At 38.9% G+C, this 17,678-nt stretch overlaps 1 protein-coding gene across 1 annotated transcript; it reads right to left on the bottom strand.

The window, feature by feature from the left end:
- Positions 1-2,880: 2,880 nt before the first annotated feature.
- On the bottom strand, positions 2,881-14,334 carry LOC121978986 (beta-adaptin-like protein A). The gene is made up of 11 exons (XM_042531094.1): positions 14,173-14,334; positions 13,569-14,085; positions 13,326-13,450; positions 12,381-12,579; positions 11,961-12,189; positions 11,699-11,865; positions 11,337-11,546; positions 7,799-7,909; positions 7,523-7,699; positions 5,054-5,473; positions 2,881-3,492 (listed from the first exon to the last, which is right to left on the bottom strand). The coding sequence occupies exons 1-11, from the start codon at positions 14,226-14,228 to the stop codon at positions 3,202-3,204; spliced, it is 2,502 nt and encodes an 833-aa protein (XP_042387028.1). The 5' UTR covers positions 14,229-14,334; the 3' UTR covers positions 2,881-3,201.
- Positions 14,335-17,678: the final 3,344 nt, after the last annotated feature.

The following is a 17,678-nucleotide window of genomic DNA, read 5'->3' as shown; positions in this document are numbered from 1 at the left end:
TGATCTTTTGGCAGAACGTGGAGACGACCACTCGGAACTTGTTCAGCGTTGATCAACCCAATATAACATTATAAGCGGATGGAGCGTCTACTATAATGAAATTTGTCTTCCTCGTCCTCACGAGTGGCTCTTCTCCAAGTGATATGGCCACCCGAGCCTGGCCGATTGGCAACATCTCATTACCTGTGAAGCCGTATAGTGGAGTTGTCATGGGTTTAAGTTCACTCTAATCGATCTGAAGCTAACTAAATGCCTTCTTGAATATAATATTCACCGAACTGCTTATATCAATAAAAGTGCGATGAATGTTATAGTTAGCAATTACCGCCCTGATGATCAAGGCGTCATCGTGAGGGACTTCTACTCCCTCCAAATCTTGGAGAACAAAACTGATTTCTGGTCCCTGTGCTTTTTCTTTGTTGTGCCCGACTGCATGGATTTCCAACCACCTGGCATGTAACTTCCGAACCCGGTTGGAATCATCGTTGGTCGGACCTCCTGCAATCATGTCGATATCACTCTGAGCGACATTGCTGCAATTCTCTTCTTCCTGAGCTGACGGGTGTAACCGCTCGACAGATGCCTTGGCGAGCCTCTGATTATCTCTTTGTTGGGGTTACGGTTGGTGCTACTCGGACGACGGCCTGCCCTCCTCGCATTGTTTGCCCGATCGATGGTGATTATGGCCATCAAGAGATAGAGATCGATGACAGAATCTTTGAGGAGTGGGTCGGCACGACTTTGAGTTGAGATGATAGCAATCTCTCATGTTGTGAGTTGTTGAATAATGATAAGAACAAAAAAGCGGAGTCCGCTATCGAGGCTCAGTGAATTTTGGTCACTCTACCTCTACATGCTAGACTGCATGGGCTCTGGAGTCCGGGTGTTGCTAGGTTGCGCCCACTCGGGGCCCCTTTGGCGGTTGATGGGTGTGGGTCGCTTGATGCTCTGGGACAACTGTCGGCTCGGGCATCACTTCCTTTTTCCGAGTTGACTAGGCCTTCTCCATATTGATGTACTTTGTAGTCCACCCGAGCAGATAGTCGAAGTCTCTCAAGAGCTCCCTGATAAGTGAACTAAAGAAGTCGCCATCTGTAAGTCCTTGGGAAAAAAAACTTATCAAGATCTCCATGGTGGCTGATAAGACGTTCATGGCCACTTGGTTGAAGCTTTTTATGTAGGCTTGTAATGCTTCCTTGGGCCCTTGCTTGACTGCGAACAGGTTTACGTTTGTCTTTTGATAGCAGCGACTGCTAGCAAAATGTTGAAGGAAAGCTATTCGAAAGTCTTTGAAGTTGCAGATTGATCAAATCGGCAGGCTTTAAACCGCCTTTGCGCTAATCCGGAGAGCATGGTGATGAATACTTGGCACTTGACTCAGTCGGTGTATTGGTAGAACTTGGCCATGTTGTCGAATTTGATTAGATGGTCCTCGAGATTAGTCGACCTCGTATACTCTCCGATTGTCAGAGACCTATAATGAGGTAGCAACTGATCGTCGAGGATTTCTTAGGAGAACTGCTTGTTGATCCGCTCGGGTGAGTCGTCGAGTCGGGGTGCTTTGCCTTTTCGCACATCCCAAACAGGCTTGTTCTCAGAAGAGGATCCTTGTGTCCTTTCAGCTCGGTCATGCTCTTTCGAAGGTGCAGAATAGCGTTCGATGATATGAGATAGGTGCGTTTGGTGCTTCCTAGAAGGCGCTAGTCATCTTGTGGTTCTGCTTGCGGCCGACAGGGTCTTCTGCTCGAGCTCTCTGGCCAACTCGTTGGCCAGTCGCCGACACGGCTGGGTCGTTTGGCGCTTGGCAGTCGACTATCTCTTGTTGTTGCTGAACCATCTTTGCAACTCGGGCATTTATCAGCATCTCTAAATCTTCTTGGGTTAGCATCACGGTGGTGAGTCGTCCAACATCTTTCATCTTCACGTCTCAGATGCAGGTGAAGTTCCCATAAACAACGCTAAATATGATTCTGCCCGAGAGTTGAGAAGACAGTAGGCTGGGAACGTGCCTCTACGGTTGACTTAATAGACTCCTCGCTGTCTTGCAAAACCAAGAACGTTAGTACCGGACTGGGAAGGGGTTCCCAGCGTTAACCCTCCAACCCTCAAATCAGTTATTGGCTGAATGGAGAAGAACGGTAGTAATGAACAGTAGCTAGAACGCGTAGAATAACAAGATATCGCATACCTACACTTATGGATGGAAACTCCTTTTATAGTGTCACTTTAGTGTATGTGCATATATCTCAAAGTGTATGCACGTTTTCCAAAGTGTCCTAGGAAAAGACAAATCAAAAAATGTCTCTGACACCTTTTCTTAAACGGACATGTAAATATCTGATGTGACAAGCTAGAAGTAAAGTACGATTTGCATGCTAAACATGCTCTGTTATCGACGACACAAACTTCCAGAGGAGTATAATGAGGCATGTAGATGAATCCCACTATTGATCGACTGGAGGCCACTCGGCAAAGATGCCCTAACTTGGTCGTACTAATCAGAGATATCGACTTGTCCTTCACTCGATTTTCTGATTGTCAGAGGACTACCTTTTGTCCGACCAGACATGCAATCCGATCGACAAGGACGGTGGGCCAAGAATTTTACTATTTATCTCTTAACCCCAACTGCAAATTTTCGGAGGACAGCAGTTCGGATGGTCACGTCCAACCGGCACACCTGCTTGGCCAGCCACACCTGATCTATAGTCCTGCGCCTTTCCCACCTTGACCCATTGTTGTGAGCTCCACCTCTATCACCATCAGTGAATATGCAACGATGAGTTGTATCTCCAATCTAATGTTCTTGTCTACTCTAGATTATTAGCTTTAGGCCACGTATCATGAGTAACCAAACTTATGATCTCATGACAAAATACATGATAGAAGAATTGAACGTGTAATAATGGGAATAATACGTCTCGATAAAATACATTCTCATTCTCATGGCAGTCTCTCTACACAAGGCAATGTTAACCTATTTTCATACAGAACATATTAATTTTGAATAACTGTAGTGAAAATTAACCAATTGTACAAGTGCAACGGACAAGTTCTTAGATGCATAAAGCAGTTGCACCGCCTTTTGTACGCTAAATTGCTTCGTCAACTTATTACACCACTCATCGAACTCTGCGGACTTACTATTCAAGTAGCTTAATATGGCATTGAAGAAGGGAAGACACAACTGTTGACTATTCATTACATCCCAAACTTTGACAAAGCTGACTGAAACAATGCAAAGAAGGCTTCGGATGCACTGGCATCGTCTGCCTTGACTTTCACTTGTGCTTTTGCTGATGAGGTGTTGACGATACACTCCACCAGGAAGAATGATGCTGATCCGTCATCCTTTTGAGCAAAGAGGAAGAACTTGAAGTTTGGGGATTGACCGCCAGAGGCGATGCAATGGATAGAGTTGGCTTGCATGTGACGGATGAGGGCCTGAGGTGTGGTTAGGCTTCCAACTCCTTGAGGACTAATAGGAATTTCCTGCATAGCATAACAAAATTAGTCATCATCAAGTGATCAAGATCTTAAATTAGTCCCAACTATTTGGAACTAAATACTATCCGATCAAATTGATGCAATAGATTCAGCTCTTTTAACTATGCACTGCAGGTTATCCATAAACACATACATACTATCTAAACCTATACATTTCATCATCTATTTGTGCCACATTATAAGTATTTTCTCAATGCTTACGAGTGTTTCGAACCTTGGGATAACATAACGAAATATAAACTCCATCCTCTCAATGCATTAGTTCTTCCACACAGGATTTGAAGCAAACAGTTTCATGACGTTTCTAACGTAGCCCATGTACCACTTTAAGGGATGAACCCAACCATAGGAACATACAACAATAAAGGTGTCAAACCTTCTTGTCATGTGAACTCTCAGGGAAGATTAGCCAATTATCCTGAGATGACTTTTATCCATCGAGCATTAACCCTTCCACTTAGCATTGTCAAATCACTAAAACTGGCATTCATCCCTACTTGACAGGTGGGGCATGCAGTCAAGCTCCCAAGGAAACCTTACGCTTAGGTTGATGTCTGTTTGGCCTAAGGAAACCTTTGCACACCTCCATTACATCTTTGGAGGCCAATCACTAGGATTTGTCTATAGATTCTAATTTCAATACTAGGATTTAGAATGATCTAGTGGAAGTTTATTAGAGTTGTGGGCTAGGCGTTTTGCAAATACAGAATACTGGCATTTTTTTTTACCCTCCCATTTTTTTTATTAAGTGAAAGACATCAAAATATATCATCAACATTGAAAACTATCTATATGGTACCACTACTTCATATTTGATCCAAGCCTTACTGGTTTTTTTCTTCCAAAATGAAAGACTAGGGCTTCTTTCTTTTTTCCATTTTCCTTTTTTTTTCAACCTAATCCCCAACCCTATGTGCAAAGAATAATTCTTTTTCTTTTGGCCTTGACTTTTACACTATAAAAATGAGTTGATCAACTATCCTGATTAAATGTTTGAACGCAAATCTAGATACAAAGTTATCTTCAATCCTTTCCACTACTTCTAAATGGATTTCCCACTAGCCTATCCAATCTAATTCGATGGAGTTAGCAGACACAAGTTTGGTAGCTGTACTGGAAATTGCAAAATAATTGAGAATTATTGATAATCTTCCATGCAATCTCTTCTTTAATCCTAGGAGAAAAATAGGCTCAGTTGCTAGGAAGACTCACAATTTAGGACAATTAACTATAAATTCTGCAGACTGGACATGTAATGCTAACCATGTGTTGGCTATTGATCTACTGTGTTAGAATTGTAACGTGGATGATCTTAATCCTCAAAGTTTTATCTAGGTATTTTCCAATAACAAGTCTAATTGTCACATATTTATGAATTGATGAAAAATTACCCAATTTCATTCTGCACCAGTTATGTACTGATAAGATCGTAAGAAAAAGAGAAATGTTTTAGGACAACCATTCCAAGAGATGAGAAAGAGCGGATATATCTTAAAGGTGCATTACATGATGGGGCTGAGATGAGATCCACTATGTGGGAATCTACCTGTGAGATTGATACACCCAGTTGACCCCATTTTCTTTGGAAAGTACCAGGATCCAAGGCTGCTTTTGAGTTAAGCTTTAATGATGGAGGTGCAGGGGCAGCTAGCATACTTAAACCAAGAAGATCATCAATGGCAAAGGACGTCCGAGAAGTAACTGCTGGTTCTGATTGTGTCTGTGAACTAAGAGGTACTAACGAACTATTATAGTCATGTGGAGCACTATATCCTGGAGTAGCAGCCCCATTGATACTTGGTCCTCCATTTTCTTCTCTCTCTGATGTACTTAGCAATAGATCTTTGTCGCTCTCATCAAATCTAGGAGCATTATCCATAGATTCTTGATCCAGAGACAAATTTCCAATCTCTTCTGAGAACTCAAATGGTCCTCGGTGTTCCTTATCAGTAAACATATAAGAAGGCTGCATTTTATAAAGTTACCAAATTAGACAGTGTAAAATGCACGTGATCAAAAAATGTACTCCAAAAGAACAGAAGAAATAAATATTCATAGAAAAGACATGCCACGTTGCTTCAAGTACTAGTAAGAAAGGATCTGGTAAAGATCCTGAAAAATAATAATTTAATATGGAGCTGGCAGACTGTCTACCAATTTTCATAGATATATTTCCGTAAATCTTCTACAAAACTTTACATTTGTGCTGCATGTAAGCAGTAAGCATTTATACATAAATCCCATGATAGTCGTTAGTCATAACCTTGTTCAATATAAAACTTACATCAACAATAAGAAGCTAATAAGATGACTGCCATTGAACAGGAGAAGCTAGTCATTAGTCATAATCTTGTTCTATATAAAATTTACATCAACAGAAAGAAACTATTATGATGACCACATTGTACAGGAGAAAAAATGTGAGAACATTGTAGTGATCTAGGAGCACCAAGTTTCATAAAAGGAATCATCAGTTTTGAAGGACACCTATATTTTCTCCTTGGAGCATGAAAGATTGTTTGGCCATTCCACATCAGCAAATCCCATCAATTATGATATTTTTAGAACACTATTCTTTAGCTATCTTTTGCCATATCTCTAAGCCAAGAAATTGTCAGATCAACTGCGACACCAATACACCACATATAAACCAAAACATTTTCTTACTAGAACCAACCTATTAATCGCACTGATTTTTCTTTATTTTTTTAATTGGGCTAGGAATCATCATCTTTGTCATTTTTCTTGAACTAGTTTAGTTAAATTTATACATTCTACTTGACTACACATATATGCTAAATTCTGAAGAAAGATTATTTCAGCTTGCAAATTGCATAATTTTGTCCTTAAAAATCATTTGCCGATTTTTTTATTGAAAGGAAAACCGTAGACCTAATTTCTTTTTGTTAGAGTTGGCCTACATTAGCTTATTATTCAATTGAAATAAAAGTTAAAACATGTGATTCCAATTGTAAGACATTTGTATATCATTTGAGTGCTATAACAATCATAAATTCATGTTTGCATTATTTGCTTGAATATATTTACAAGGAATAATCCACTGATATCATTTTCAAATTATATTCTGTGCCATAGACATGCATTGTAAATATCCATGCAGCCGATTCAAAATAGTTAAGACTTGCAAAGAATCCTCATCACCATTGCTGACTAAATATATAAGACTTACAAGGCATCATCATCAGGCTATGTTTGCCCAACTATTGTGGTTGGGAATATGAATCTTATGTTTCCATTACCCTCTATGCAAAGCAATATCACTAGTAGTATTCCAACTAATAAATTCATTTCATTTTATATAACTAATGTTTTTTTTACAGTCTCCTGCTACCCCTTACACCATCCAGTTTGACAAAGGTCATACCACACTATGTTATAAAATTTTCTTTTTTTCTAGTTTAAAGAGGACACAACCATCACCCAAAATTTGACAAGCACTTTCTAATTTCTATTGCCCATTCTTCATCATATTAATTGTACCTTCATCAATATCTCCTTTTCATGCTAAACGAAGGATTTGAGATATCTACCTTAACTATATTCCTTATATTCTTTTATTCTAACAGAGATTGCATTTTGTATATTCAGTTTTCATTCAATTTATTTTAAAACCATTTAACTTCTAAATATTGTCTTCCACAATTAACTGATTATAGGGTAATTACACTCTCATCAAGTAACACAATTTCATTTGCAAACAATACACCAAGGAATGCACCAAGGAGATTGATCCTGAATATGATTGGTTAGTATATCTAATACTAATGTGAAAAGATAGGAACTTACAAACTATAATGTCATATAGGACTTACATTGAATGATATGTTAGGGACATGAATTGTAATTCAAATTACACCCATCTCCATGTTGATAGAAAAGAAATTATCAGAGGCAATATCTCTTGTCCTCTAGGTTAATAAGGACGGCTAGCAAAATGCACAACCAAATTTATTCAAAGTAAAACATGCAAATCCTGATAAAGAAACTTATGTACCTTCTGGTAGACGACAGATAAAGTGTTGAATTCATCAAATATTCGATCTTTAACTTCACTGCTCTGTAGATCAGCAAAGACAGAAACAGCTTGCTTGGGAGGGTTTACAACACGTTCTGCAACAGACACATCATATTGCAAAAGCCTGTAGTAGAGTAAGGCCCGGTCATGAACATCCTGCATATAATTGGTCAAACTATTTTTGTAATTCTTTGCAGAATTTTGTGGCAAGAATAATCTTATAGCCATCAGAAATCCAATAAAATTAAGCCACACCTGATGGGAATCAGCCACTCCAGCAGCTAGTGCAGCTCCCAGAGCCTTCTGCGTCTCAGGTGGCCTTTTTAGGAAACATTTCATTGCTGCAGTGAGAAGATGCAAACGAACCTACAGAACAATCAGACAAAAGACTTCTCTGTATAATAAACCAAGATCTAAACAACAATGGAGATATTTCACTTTCCTTCTAAAGTGAATAAGGTTTATTTGCTTCAAAGGCATAATTTAAGCAGATATAAAAATCTTAATGCATAATCCACTTGAGATACAAGTTCTCATCATGAACCATGGAATTCGCAAGTTGCATCCCACCAATGAAACTATCTGCTGTGCAACTTCATTGATTTTCACTTATAAGTTTCCACTTGTTTTTATAAGAGTTTCCACTACCAAATACAAATTCATTATGTTTCTGTAGAGAATCAGCCTGGTGACCCTTCCAATAAAAGCAAAATATATTACAGGGCATCCCATCAATTCAAACCACACCAAACTGAACCAAATTTTAAAGATGATTTTTCTGTAACTTCCTTCTAAGTTGAAGCGAATCAAACTATTTTTGTAAAAAAAATCAAAGAAAAACTGAAGGCTGAAGCTTGTGGTTGAGTTTGGTCTTTCTTTGACCAAACATGCTATAAGTATTCTATCAATTAATAAAAGATTTGTGTTCTTAAAGAAAATCTAGAATAAAAGACAACAATTTTGTTAGAGTGTATACTAAAAGCCTAGCCTTTTGTAAACATTTTATTTTGAATTAAAGAATCACATTGGTCAAATGTCTACATTTATATGCTAAGTGTAGTTGTTCAATTAATTTATATTGTAGATAACATGGTGTGTGGTGTCATACACAGAAGATCATGTTATCAATTACTTATAAATTATAAACAGTAGCTCATGACTAAGATGGAAAGGAACAAACCATTGGAATAGTCGTAGTGTAATTTGATATTAGTTTATCTTAACTATAAAATTACACTAGTACACTCTGAGTGTATTGAGCAGGACCATTAAAGGTAAGTTCTTTTTATATAATAAGACCCTTGTTATTATGGAAGTGTATGCTCTTAATCATGATATAATAACAAACACATATATCTAGTATTTATTTCTTTGACTTATCAATGGGTGAGATTTAGTTCGATAAATCAAGAGGCCTGATAAGTTGGGAAATGATATTATTTATAGTGTGTGTTGTTGATTATAGAAGGAAACTGTGTCCTAGTAATCTACGTTGATGATGTCCCCAAGAGGAGCTCATAAGGATTGTCATGTAAACCCTGCAGGTGGACTTAGTCCGATATGATAATGAAATTGAGTAGTACTACTCTTGGAGCTAGATATTAATTAAGTGAGTTGTCAGTAACTCATTTAATTAGTGGACATTTTATATCTTAAACACAGGGAGACTAATACACTCATAATAAGAAAAAGCCCAAAATATAATTTGGGATTGGTGCAGTAGTTCAATAATAATTATTTAGTGGTATGAATTATTATTGATGAAATTAAGTTGGGTGTTCGGGGCGAACACAAGAAGCTTAATTTCATCGGGAGACCAAAATCAATTCCTCCTCTCGGTCCCTATCGTAGCCTCTTAATTATAAAGTGTTATACTCACCCATACCCACCTTCTTACCCATCCTAGGTGGTCGGCCAAGCCATGCTTGGAGCCCAAGCAAGGGCCGGCCACACAAAGGCTTGGATGGGATGAAGTGTGGTCGGCTCTAGCTTGAACTCAAGTTAGGTGGGCCGGCCACAAAAAATTTAAAAGGATTTTATTTTTAAAATCTTTTCTTATGTGGACACCATGGTTTTAAAAGAGAGTTTAAAATTTAAACCTTTCCTTTTATAGTTTCTACAAAAGGATTAAGTGAAAGATTTGATATCTTTCCTTATTTGTAGTTAAAAGGAATATTTTAATTTTTTGATAAAACTTTCCTTTTTTGTAACCATGTTCATGATTTAAAAGAGAGTTTTAAAATTAAATCTTTCCTATTATAGTTTCCACAAAAGATTAAGAAAAGATTTGACGTCTTTCCTTATTTGTAGATTGAGAGGAAGATTTTAATTTTAAAGATAACTTTCCTTTTTGGAAATCATTCACATGTTTTAATAGAGAGATTTTAATTTATAAAATTTCCTTTTATAACCAACCATGAAGGGAAAATTAATAGAGAAATTTTTATTTTAAAAATTTCCGAAAACAAATAAGGAAGTTTTAATTTTGTGTTTAAAACTTGCCTTATTTGGAGCTTGTGATGTGACCAGCCATGATAAGGGTTAAAAGGAAAGTTTAATTAAATTTTCCTCATTAACCAATGGCAAGGAGAATAAGAGAATTTTAATTATAATTAAATTTCCTTATTTGCCAAGACCAAGGAATATAAAAGAGGGGGTAGAGGTGCCTCACCTCATCCCTTTTTCCTTGGTGGTGGCCGGCCCTTGCTCCTTGGCTTCTCCTCTTCTCTTCTTCTTTGGTGGTCGGCGGCATCATCCCTTGGAGCTTGGTGGTGGTGGCCGGATCTTGCTTGGAGGAGAAGGAGAGAAAGGAGGCTTTGTTTCTAGCATCCCTTGGAGCTTGGTGGTGGTGGCCGAAACTCATCATCTCAAGGAGAGGTGCTTGGCCGAAACTTGCAAGAAGGAAGAAAAAGGGTTTGGGTGGTTCTCATCTCGATAGATCGTTGCCCACACAACGTCCAAGATAAGAAGAGGAATACGGTAAAAGATCAAAAGGTTGTTGCTTACAAAGAAAGGTATAACTAGTAATTGTTTTCCGCATAATACTAGTTTTCTTTGTATAGTTTTTGAAATACCAAACACAAGAGGCATATGATTCTAGGTTTCGAATTTGTGATTCGAGTTTGTGTTTTTGTTTTTCGAATTTGTGATTCGATTGTTCTATTTGGTTAAACCTAGAGTTATATAAGGAAATTAAATATTAGATTTCTTTAAAAGGCTTTGTCTAGGCGGTGGTAGATGATCTCGTACCCAAGAAGACCTAGTGCCTCGCCATACAGTCCTGGAAGCCAATTTTAGAAATTAATATTTAATTGAATTTGTAACATAGGTTGATTTGGATCAATAATGTTAAGCATCGTTTGCGATCCAAGTCTAAACCAATAAGAACAAATAAGTTAAATTTGGAATCAATAATGTTAAATTTCATTTGCGATTCCTAATTTAATTTCTAAAGAACATAATAGGTTGTTAGTAAAGGTCCAGGACTTGTACAAAAATTTTGTACAGAGGAACCGGTATGATATTCCGCGTAGCAACCAACAAATTTTGCAGAATTAATCTAAAAGTAACAAAACTACAGCTTCAGCACAGTTTGCAACTAAGAAAATCAAGTCTGACCAGATATATTCTATACTAAACAATCATTTTATAGATTAAAAAAGAATTAGAATCAGAATCTTATAAAAAGGTATTTGTGTGACAGACTTGGAGTCGAACAATCTCTATCAATGATTTTTTAGAGGAGAGAGACAAATCCAAATTCATTAAAATCTTAGTAATTAAACACCAATACCTCTGCTGCATTCTCATCGTCCCAATTCTCAATAAGATTTTCTAGAATATAAGGGGCATCAGGCATGTCCTTGGAATATTCTCCCAACATCCATATAAGAGCTGCTTTTGCTTTTGGTTCTTGAACATTTTTGCTGCTGATATTTCCAACAACAGCAATACAGTCATGACTCCATTGTGGATATTTCCTTAGTAGATCTTTCACAAGAACCTGTGAATCATTTGTGGACACGGGTAAGAGCTATAAACCTCCAAGTTATACAGTCATTTATGAACCAACAGGTTACCTATAGATGAGATAATTTATAAAGGCATATAGTTCTTTGCAGCATATTTACAGTGCCACATGACAGACATACTAACCAGAGTTTCAGCCGTAACATAATCTTTCTCCATCTCAAGAAATTGCAGAAGCCTGTCAACAATTGCATTGACATCATATTGTTGCAAGGCTATCTTACCAACTGCTCGAATTGACTCCCTTGCAATGGGCACATCAACATTTCCAGCATATTCACACAATTCAGTCACTGATGAATAAGAACATTCATCACTAATACAGATGTCTAACAATCATGAAGATAGATGAGAAATGGAAATTGAAACAGTTGGACAGTGATTTTACCAATCTCATAAGTGTTGCTCTCATTAGCAATGGCAGTCAACATCTCAAGTTTAAGTTTTTTAATATATGATGGATCACTGAATTGGCAATAAAAATGTTTGTAGTCAGAAGAGAAGAGCATCGGAGCACGCATCACCAACAGATGCAGGTGACTCAAAACTGCATAGGATTGTTCAGAACTTCCCGACCCAACTAAAGTGAGCAAAGGAGCTTTAAGGCGTTCATAGACCTAAAAAAATAGAGAGAGAGAGAGAGAGAGATTGCTCACCAGTCAAAAATATGATTGAAAAGGACATCTTTTTAGCTCAGACAATGAGCCATCTTAGTGATGGTAATTAGTAAGAGAAGAGGTCAATTAAACAGCTTGACTGATTGAAAACAATATTTTGAACCAAACAAAATGAGAACTTTAATAGGAACCTGCTGATGAACATCGGTCATTGACATTGTCAGATGCAAAAATACTTTGATTGTAGCTAAGACAACAGCTCCATTTGCATGCTGAAGTCTGTCCTCGAGTAGATTCATTATGTCAAATATATCATTGCTATCAGAAGGTATATACTTGGAAATTAGTTCAAGGATAAGGCACTGTGCCCATTCATTGAATTCTTTAATCCTGCAAAATTATAATACTACACTTAGATATCATCCCTTCGATGGGAAGAAGTGATTAACAAAAGATTAATGCACAGGAAGGATGATAGAAACTGATATTTAGAAATCTTAATTATATAAACTTGGAATATATGACAGAACATCATCTGTCACCAAGAAGTTTATATATTAAAATGAATATGTTGTCCAGAATAAGCAATTAAAAGTCATATACTTCATGCGGCAGATATAACAGGAGATCCTTGTCTAATGAACTAGCACTTCTGAAGGAGTTCTCATTTTTGCACAATCTTTTGACTTGCAGCTGGCAAGCATGAAAATGAAAAAATATTGGAACAAGGGAACTTGAACCTCAGAAAGAATGTGCGGATCATGATATAAAGGAAGATTTTCCTTGTCACAAGCCTATCTTTCGGGTGACTATTCTGGAATATCCACACAGATCGAAATATAATTAAGGATATCCACTCTGTTACTGAACTAGCAAACCAGGTTATTCAGTTTAATCACATTACTATTAGAAATATAATTAAGAATAAGAAAATAGAAAGTATCCTCATTTTTCAAAACAACATGGAACTGTTATGTATTGAACCTTCATTATCATAACAGAGAAGTTATTTTCTAGAAAGGAAAGAAGAACAATCTGCGATTCCAGCTAAACAAAAAGCTTCTGCTGGATCCAAGCTCACGGCCATGGAGTGTGGTTACTGTAAGGTAAGCAGATATTGGTAATCTGCTGCTTACCGATTCAAAAGGTAGTATATGGTCTGCTTGCTGAGAAGAGTCTCTCTTTCCCTATTGGCTTCCTCTGATTTATTGGCCTCCAAGTTCCATATCTCCTGCAATACAAACAGGCAATTTGCAACCACCTGCCAACAGAAACACATCGAAAACAGGTCTTAGTTGAACTGCAGTCCCACAAGAGATAGATCCATGCCATAAATAAAATTTGATACAGATCTGAATGTGCAAGGATGCATATCATACCTGGGCATCCGAATCGGTGAGCATTAGGTTCTTGAGCGAAGCTGGAAAATCCGAGTCGAAGCATGTAGTAGCGGAGATGTGATACAGCTTGAGTACACCAAGGACCGCGACCATCCGGACGTAGGGGCTGCCGTCCTCAAGCCCAGAAGAAAGTGGGGAAACAAGGTATTCAACGAGGTTAGGAACTCGGAGGGAGCAGAGGCTACGGAGGGCGAGGCCACGGATCATAGGGTCCACATCGCGGCAGTCCTTCTGTAGAAAGTTAATAGTAAGGAGGGCGAGATCGGGGTGGCAACGAGCATAGTTTCCGACATAGAGATAGCACATCTTCTTGAGGACGATGTCGGAGGTGGCGGAGCACATGACCATCTCGCTGAAGGCGGCGGAGACGTCGATCCCCACAGTCATGTAGGAGATCACGCGCTTGAAGAGGTCGCGCTTGGAGTCATCGGCACCGGGTGCGCGGCTACCAGCTAGCTGACGGAGCTGAAGCTTAAGATCAGAGACCTCGCTCTTCCTGGATAGGCAATACGACGGGATCAGGAAGCGAAGGGGTTTACGATTTAGGAGGAGAACGGAGAGGGAGGGAAGAAAGAATACATACCCGGAAGGCTGAGACGGAGAGGAGGACTTCTGCTGAACAATAGGGGGCGGAGCCATGGACGGATCCTGCCGCAACGCCGGAAAACGGATGCGACGGCTGCCGGGGCTCCTGAAAGAAAAAGGTAAGGATGAAAACAACTTGTCTACAGAAGGTTGGACAGACGTGATAACAGACCGATACAGTGGTCGAACTGAACCGGATTGTATTAAAAAAAAAAAAAAAAGGAAAGCAGCGAACCCACTGGCTAACTTTATAAAATTACCAAAATACGTAAGTTAGTTGGAAAATAATGAAATCATGTATACTGATTATACACTGGTTGCTGTTCTAAGTTTAATCGATTTTTTTCATCAGACGATTTCGATAAAAATTAATTGATCAATTAATTTTAGGACATAGAGATCTTAAAATTATATAAAATTAATTTCTATTTGTTCATCTAATTCTCCTGATTATATTTATACTCTCAAATATTAATTTTATCTAATATATTGAGAGTAATAATTTTTTAACATGAAAATAAATTCAAAAAATTAATTCATGTTCAACATTGCTCTCAATATATTAGGTCAAATTGGTGTTTGAGGGCATGAATATAATCATAAAAATTAGACGAATACATAAAAATTGCATGTCAATCAGAAATTGTTTGTCTATCAAACGATTTTTTCCAAAATAAAATTTTTAAAAATCAATTTTGAAATCTATCATGAAGAGTACTATCAGCCGATTTTAGACAATTTTGGTTGAAAACGGTCGATGAATCTAGTGTTAGGACCTTTCGTACGGCTAGAGAGGGGGGTGTGAATAGCCGACCCCAAATCTTTGCTCGTTTCTTTCTACAAATTAGTTAAGCAGCGGAAATAACAACGTAGAAAGAAAACAGGAGAAGAAATCAAACCTCAACGCAAGGATGTAACGAGGTTCGGAGATTAGGGCTCCTACTCCTCGGCGTGTCCGTAAGGTGGACGAGACCAGTCAATCCGTCGGTGGATGAGTCCCCGGAGAACCGGCTAATAAAAACTCCTTCTGGGTGGAGAAACCTCGCCACACTTATTTGCAACAGCAAACAGGAGTACAAGTACAAAGAATAAGCAAGAAATACAATAAGAATACACAAGCACTCTACCAATCTTGCTTTCTCGTCGACTGGAGTCCAGATGAAGCAGCAGCTTCAAAAACCCTAACAGCAGCAGCTGTTCCAGTCGGGGAAGCTCACGCGAAGCTTTCGGAAGAACTCAACAGAGCTCTTATCGCAGCCCACAAATCTTCAGCAGAAGAGAGGAAAAAGAGGAAGAAAAAACACAGAAGATGCCCTCGATCCTTTATACCTGTGAAGGAGAAACAGCGAAGAAACTAGCCGTTGCGTCGCAACGGCTAGAACCTCCTGATCGGTCCACAGATAGATCAGGGAACTTCCTGATCGGTCTGGGGACCGATCAGGCTTTGTGCTGATCGGTCCCCTGACCGATCAGGCTCTCTGATCGGTCCCCGGACCGATCAGCTTCTTTCTCCGCCGCCATCGATCTCCCGATCGGTCTCGGCGATCGATCAGATAACCATCAGTAGCATACTGATCGGTCACTGATCGGTCACCAGACCGATCAGATGAGCCATGTATCATTGGATCGGTCCGCAGCCCGATCCAAACTTTTCAGCCCTAAACCTAAGGCTTCCACACCAACATCCGGTCAACCTTGACCTGTTGGTACATCATGCCTAGCATCCGGTCACTCCCTTGACCTGCTAGCACTCCCCGCTAAGTGTCCGGTCAATCCCTTTGACCCACTTAGACTTTTCAACACCAGAAGTCCGATCATCCCTGATCCATCTGGATTTTCCCTTGCCTGGTTTCACTCACCAGGACTTTCCAACTGCCTAACATCCCAGTTAGGACTTTCCCACTGCCTAACATCCCAGTTAGGACTTTCCCACTGCCTGGTTTCACTCACCAGGACTTTCCACACTGCCTAACATCCCAGTTAGGACTTTCTCACTGCCTGGCTTCACTCACCAGGACTTTCCAACTGCCTAACATCCCAGTTAGGACTTTCCCTCGTGCCAAGCTCCCTGCTTGGACTTTTCCAGTGCCAAGTCTCCATACTTGGACTTTTCGCGTGCCAAGCTCCCTGCTTGGACTTTTCCCGAATCAGGTCAACCAGGTCAATCTTGACCTATGGTTGCACCAACAATTTCCCAAACATCTATTCTTGTCAAACATCAAGAATAGAACTCTCTTCTCGACAAACATCAACATACAACTCAACTAGATCAATCTTGACCTAAGGTTACATCAACAATCTTCCCAAGTCAAACATCAAAATACAACTCGAGTCAAGTCAACTCGAGTCGGGTCAACCAGGTCAACCTTGACCTAAGGTTGCACCAACAATCTCCCCCTTTTTGATGTTTGACAAAACCATAATCAAGTTAGGTTAACCCGATAACCTAACTTAGGTTTTCCAATGTTCTCCCTAGAACATTCTCCCATTTTCCAATGTCCAATGTTCTTTCCTTGAACATTCTCCGGACATTCTCCCCTTAGGTTAACCTGATAACCTAACTTGGGTTCTCCAATAATTCTCCCCCTTTTTGACACACATCAAAAAGAAAAAGGAGGGTATCAAGGTCAAGAGTTTCTTCCTAATGAAAGTCCCATACCTTTCATTGAAACTCTTAATTTCCCTCTTGATACTAAACTCAACAATCAACTTAGTGATAATTCCATATCACTAATCCTTAAAAGTCTTTTTGAGTAAAAACTCCCCCTAAAAGTCAACTCCCCCTTGACAATTAGGTAAAACTCCCCCTAAAGGTCAACTCCCCCTTGACCATTGCACCAACAATGTCTTGGAGAGTTTCAAACCTTTAGAAATCCACAAAACCTAACTTCCAGCTGAAATTTCAGACCAACAGCTGAAAATCAGAAACTGGCACGCTCTGATCGGTCCCCAGACCGATCGGTCCCCAGACCGATCCACCCTTCACTGATCGCACTGGATCGTCACTGATCGGTCACCAGACCGATCAGAACTTCCCTGGATCGGTCCGGTGACCGATCCACACTCTGAAATCAGAGATTTCTGATTTCCCTTCCCGGAAATTCAGAAACTCCTAATAAATTCCAGAAAATTCCAAAAATCGTAAAATTTTGAGGATACACTCCTCATACCATAGACTATCACGGAAAAATAATTTTCTATGAAAATAGTTTCCATTTTTCAATCTTGATACAAAGTTCAAAAACTTTGAAATAGTTCAAGTTTAACTCAACTTTGTATCACAATGTTCAATGATGAATGCTATCACTAGGAAAGCTTCATCAAGGTTTTTCAAATCAATTTTAAAATGCTTTTAAAACCATTTGAATTTAGGACCATAATCTTAGGGCTAAATGTACATGACTTGTACACAAGCTTTCCCTATGATCCTCCATTTCTTGAATTAGGCTCATCTAGGTACAAGAACTATGCACCTTGATCCTAACTCATGATCCTAATATCTCA

The sequence above is a fragment of the Zingiber officinale genome, chromosome 1B (genome assembly GCF_018446385.1).
Source record: "Zingiber officinale cultivar Zhangliang chromosome 1B, Zo_v1.1, whole genome shotgun sequence".
NCBI lineage: Eukaryota > Viridiplantae > Streptophyta > Magnoliopsida > Zingiberales > Zingiberaceae > Zingiber > Zingiber officinale.
Note: the sequence above shows the minus strand (reverse complement) of the source record. Positions and strands in the feature narration are given on the sequence as shown.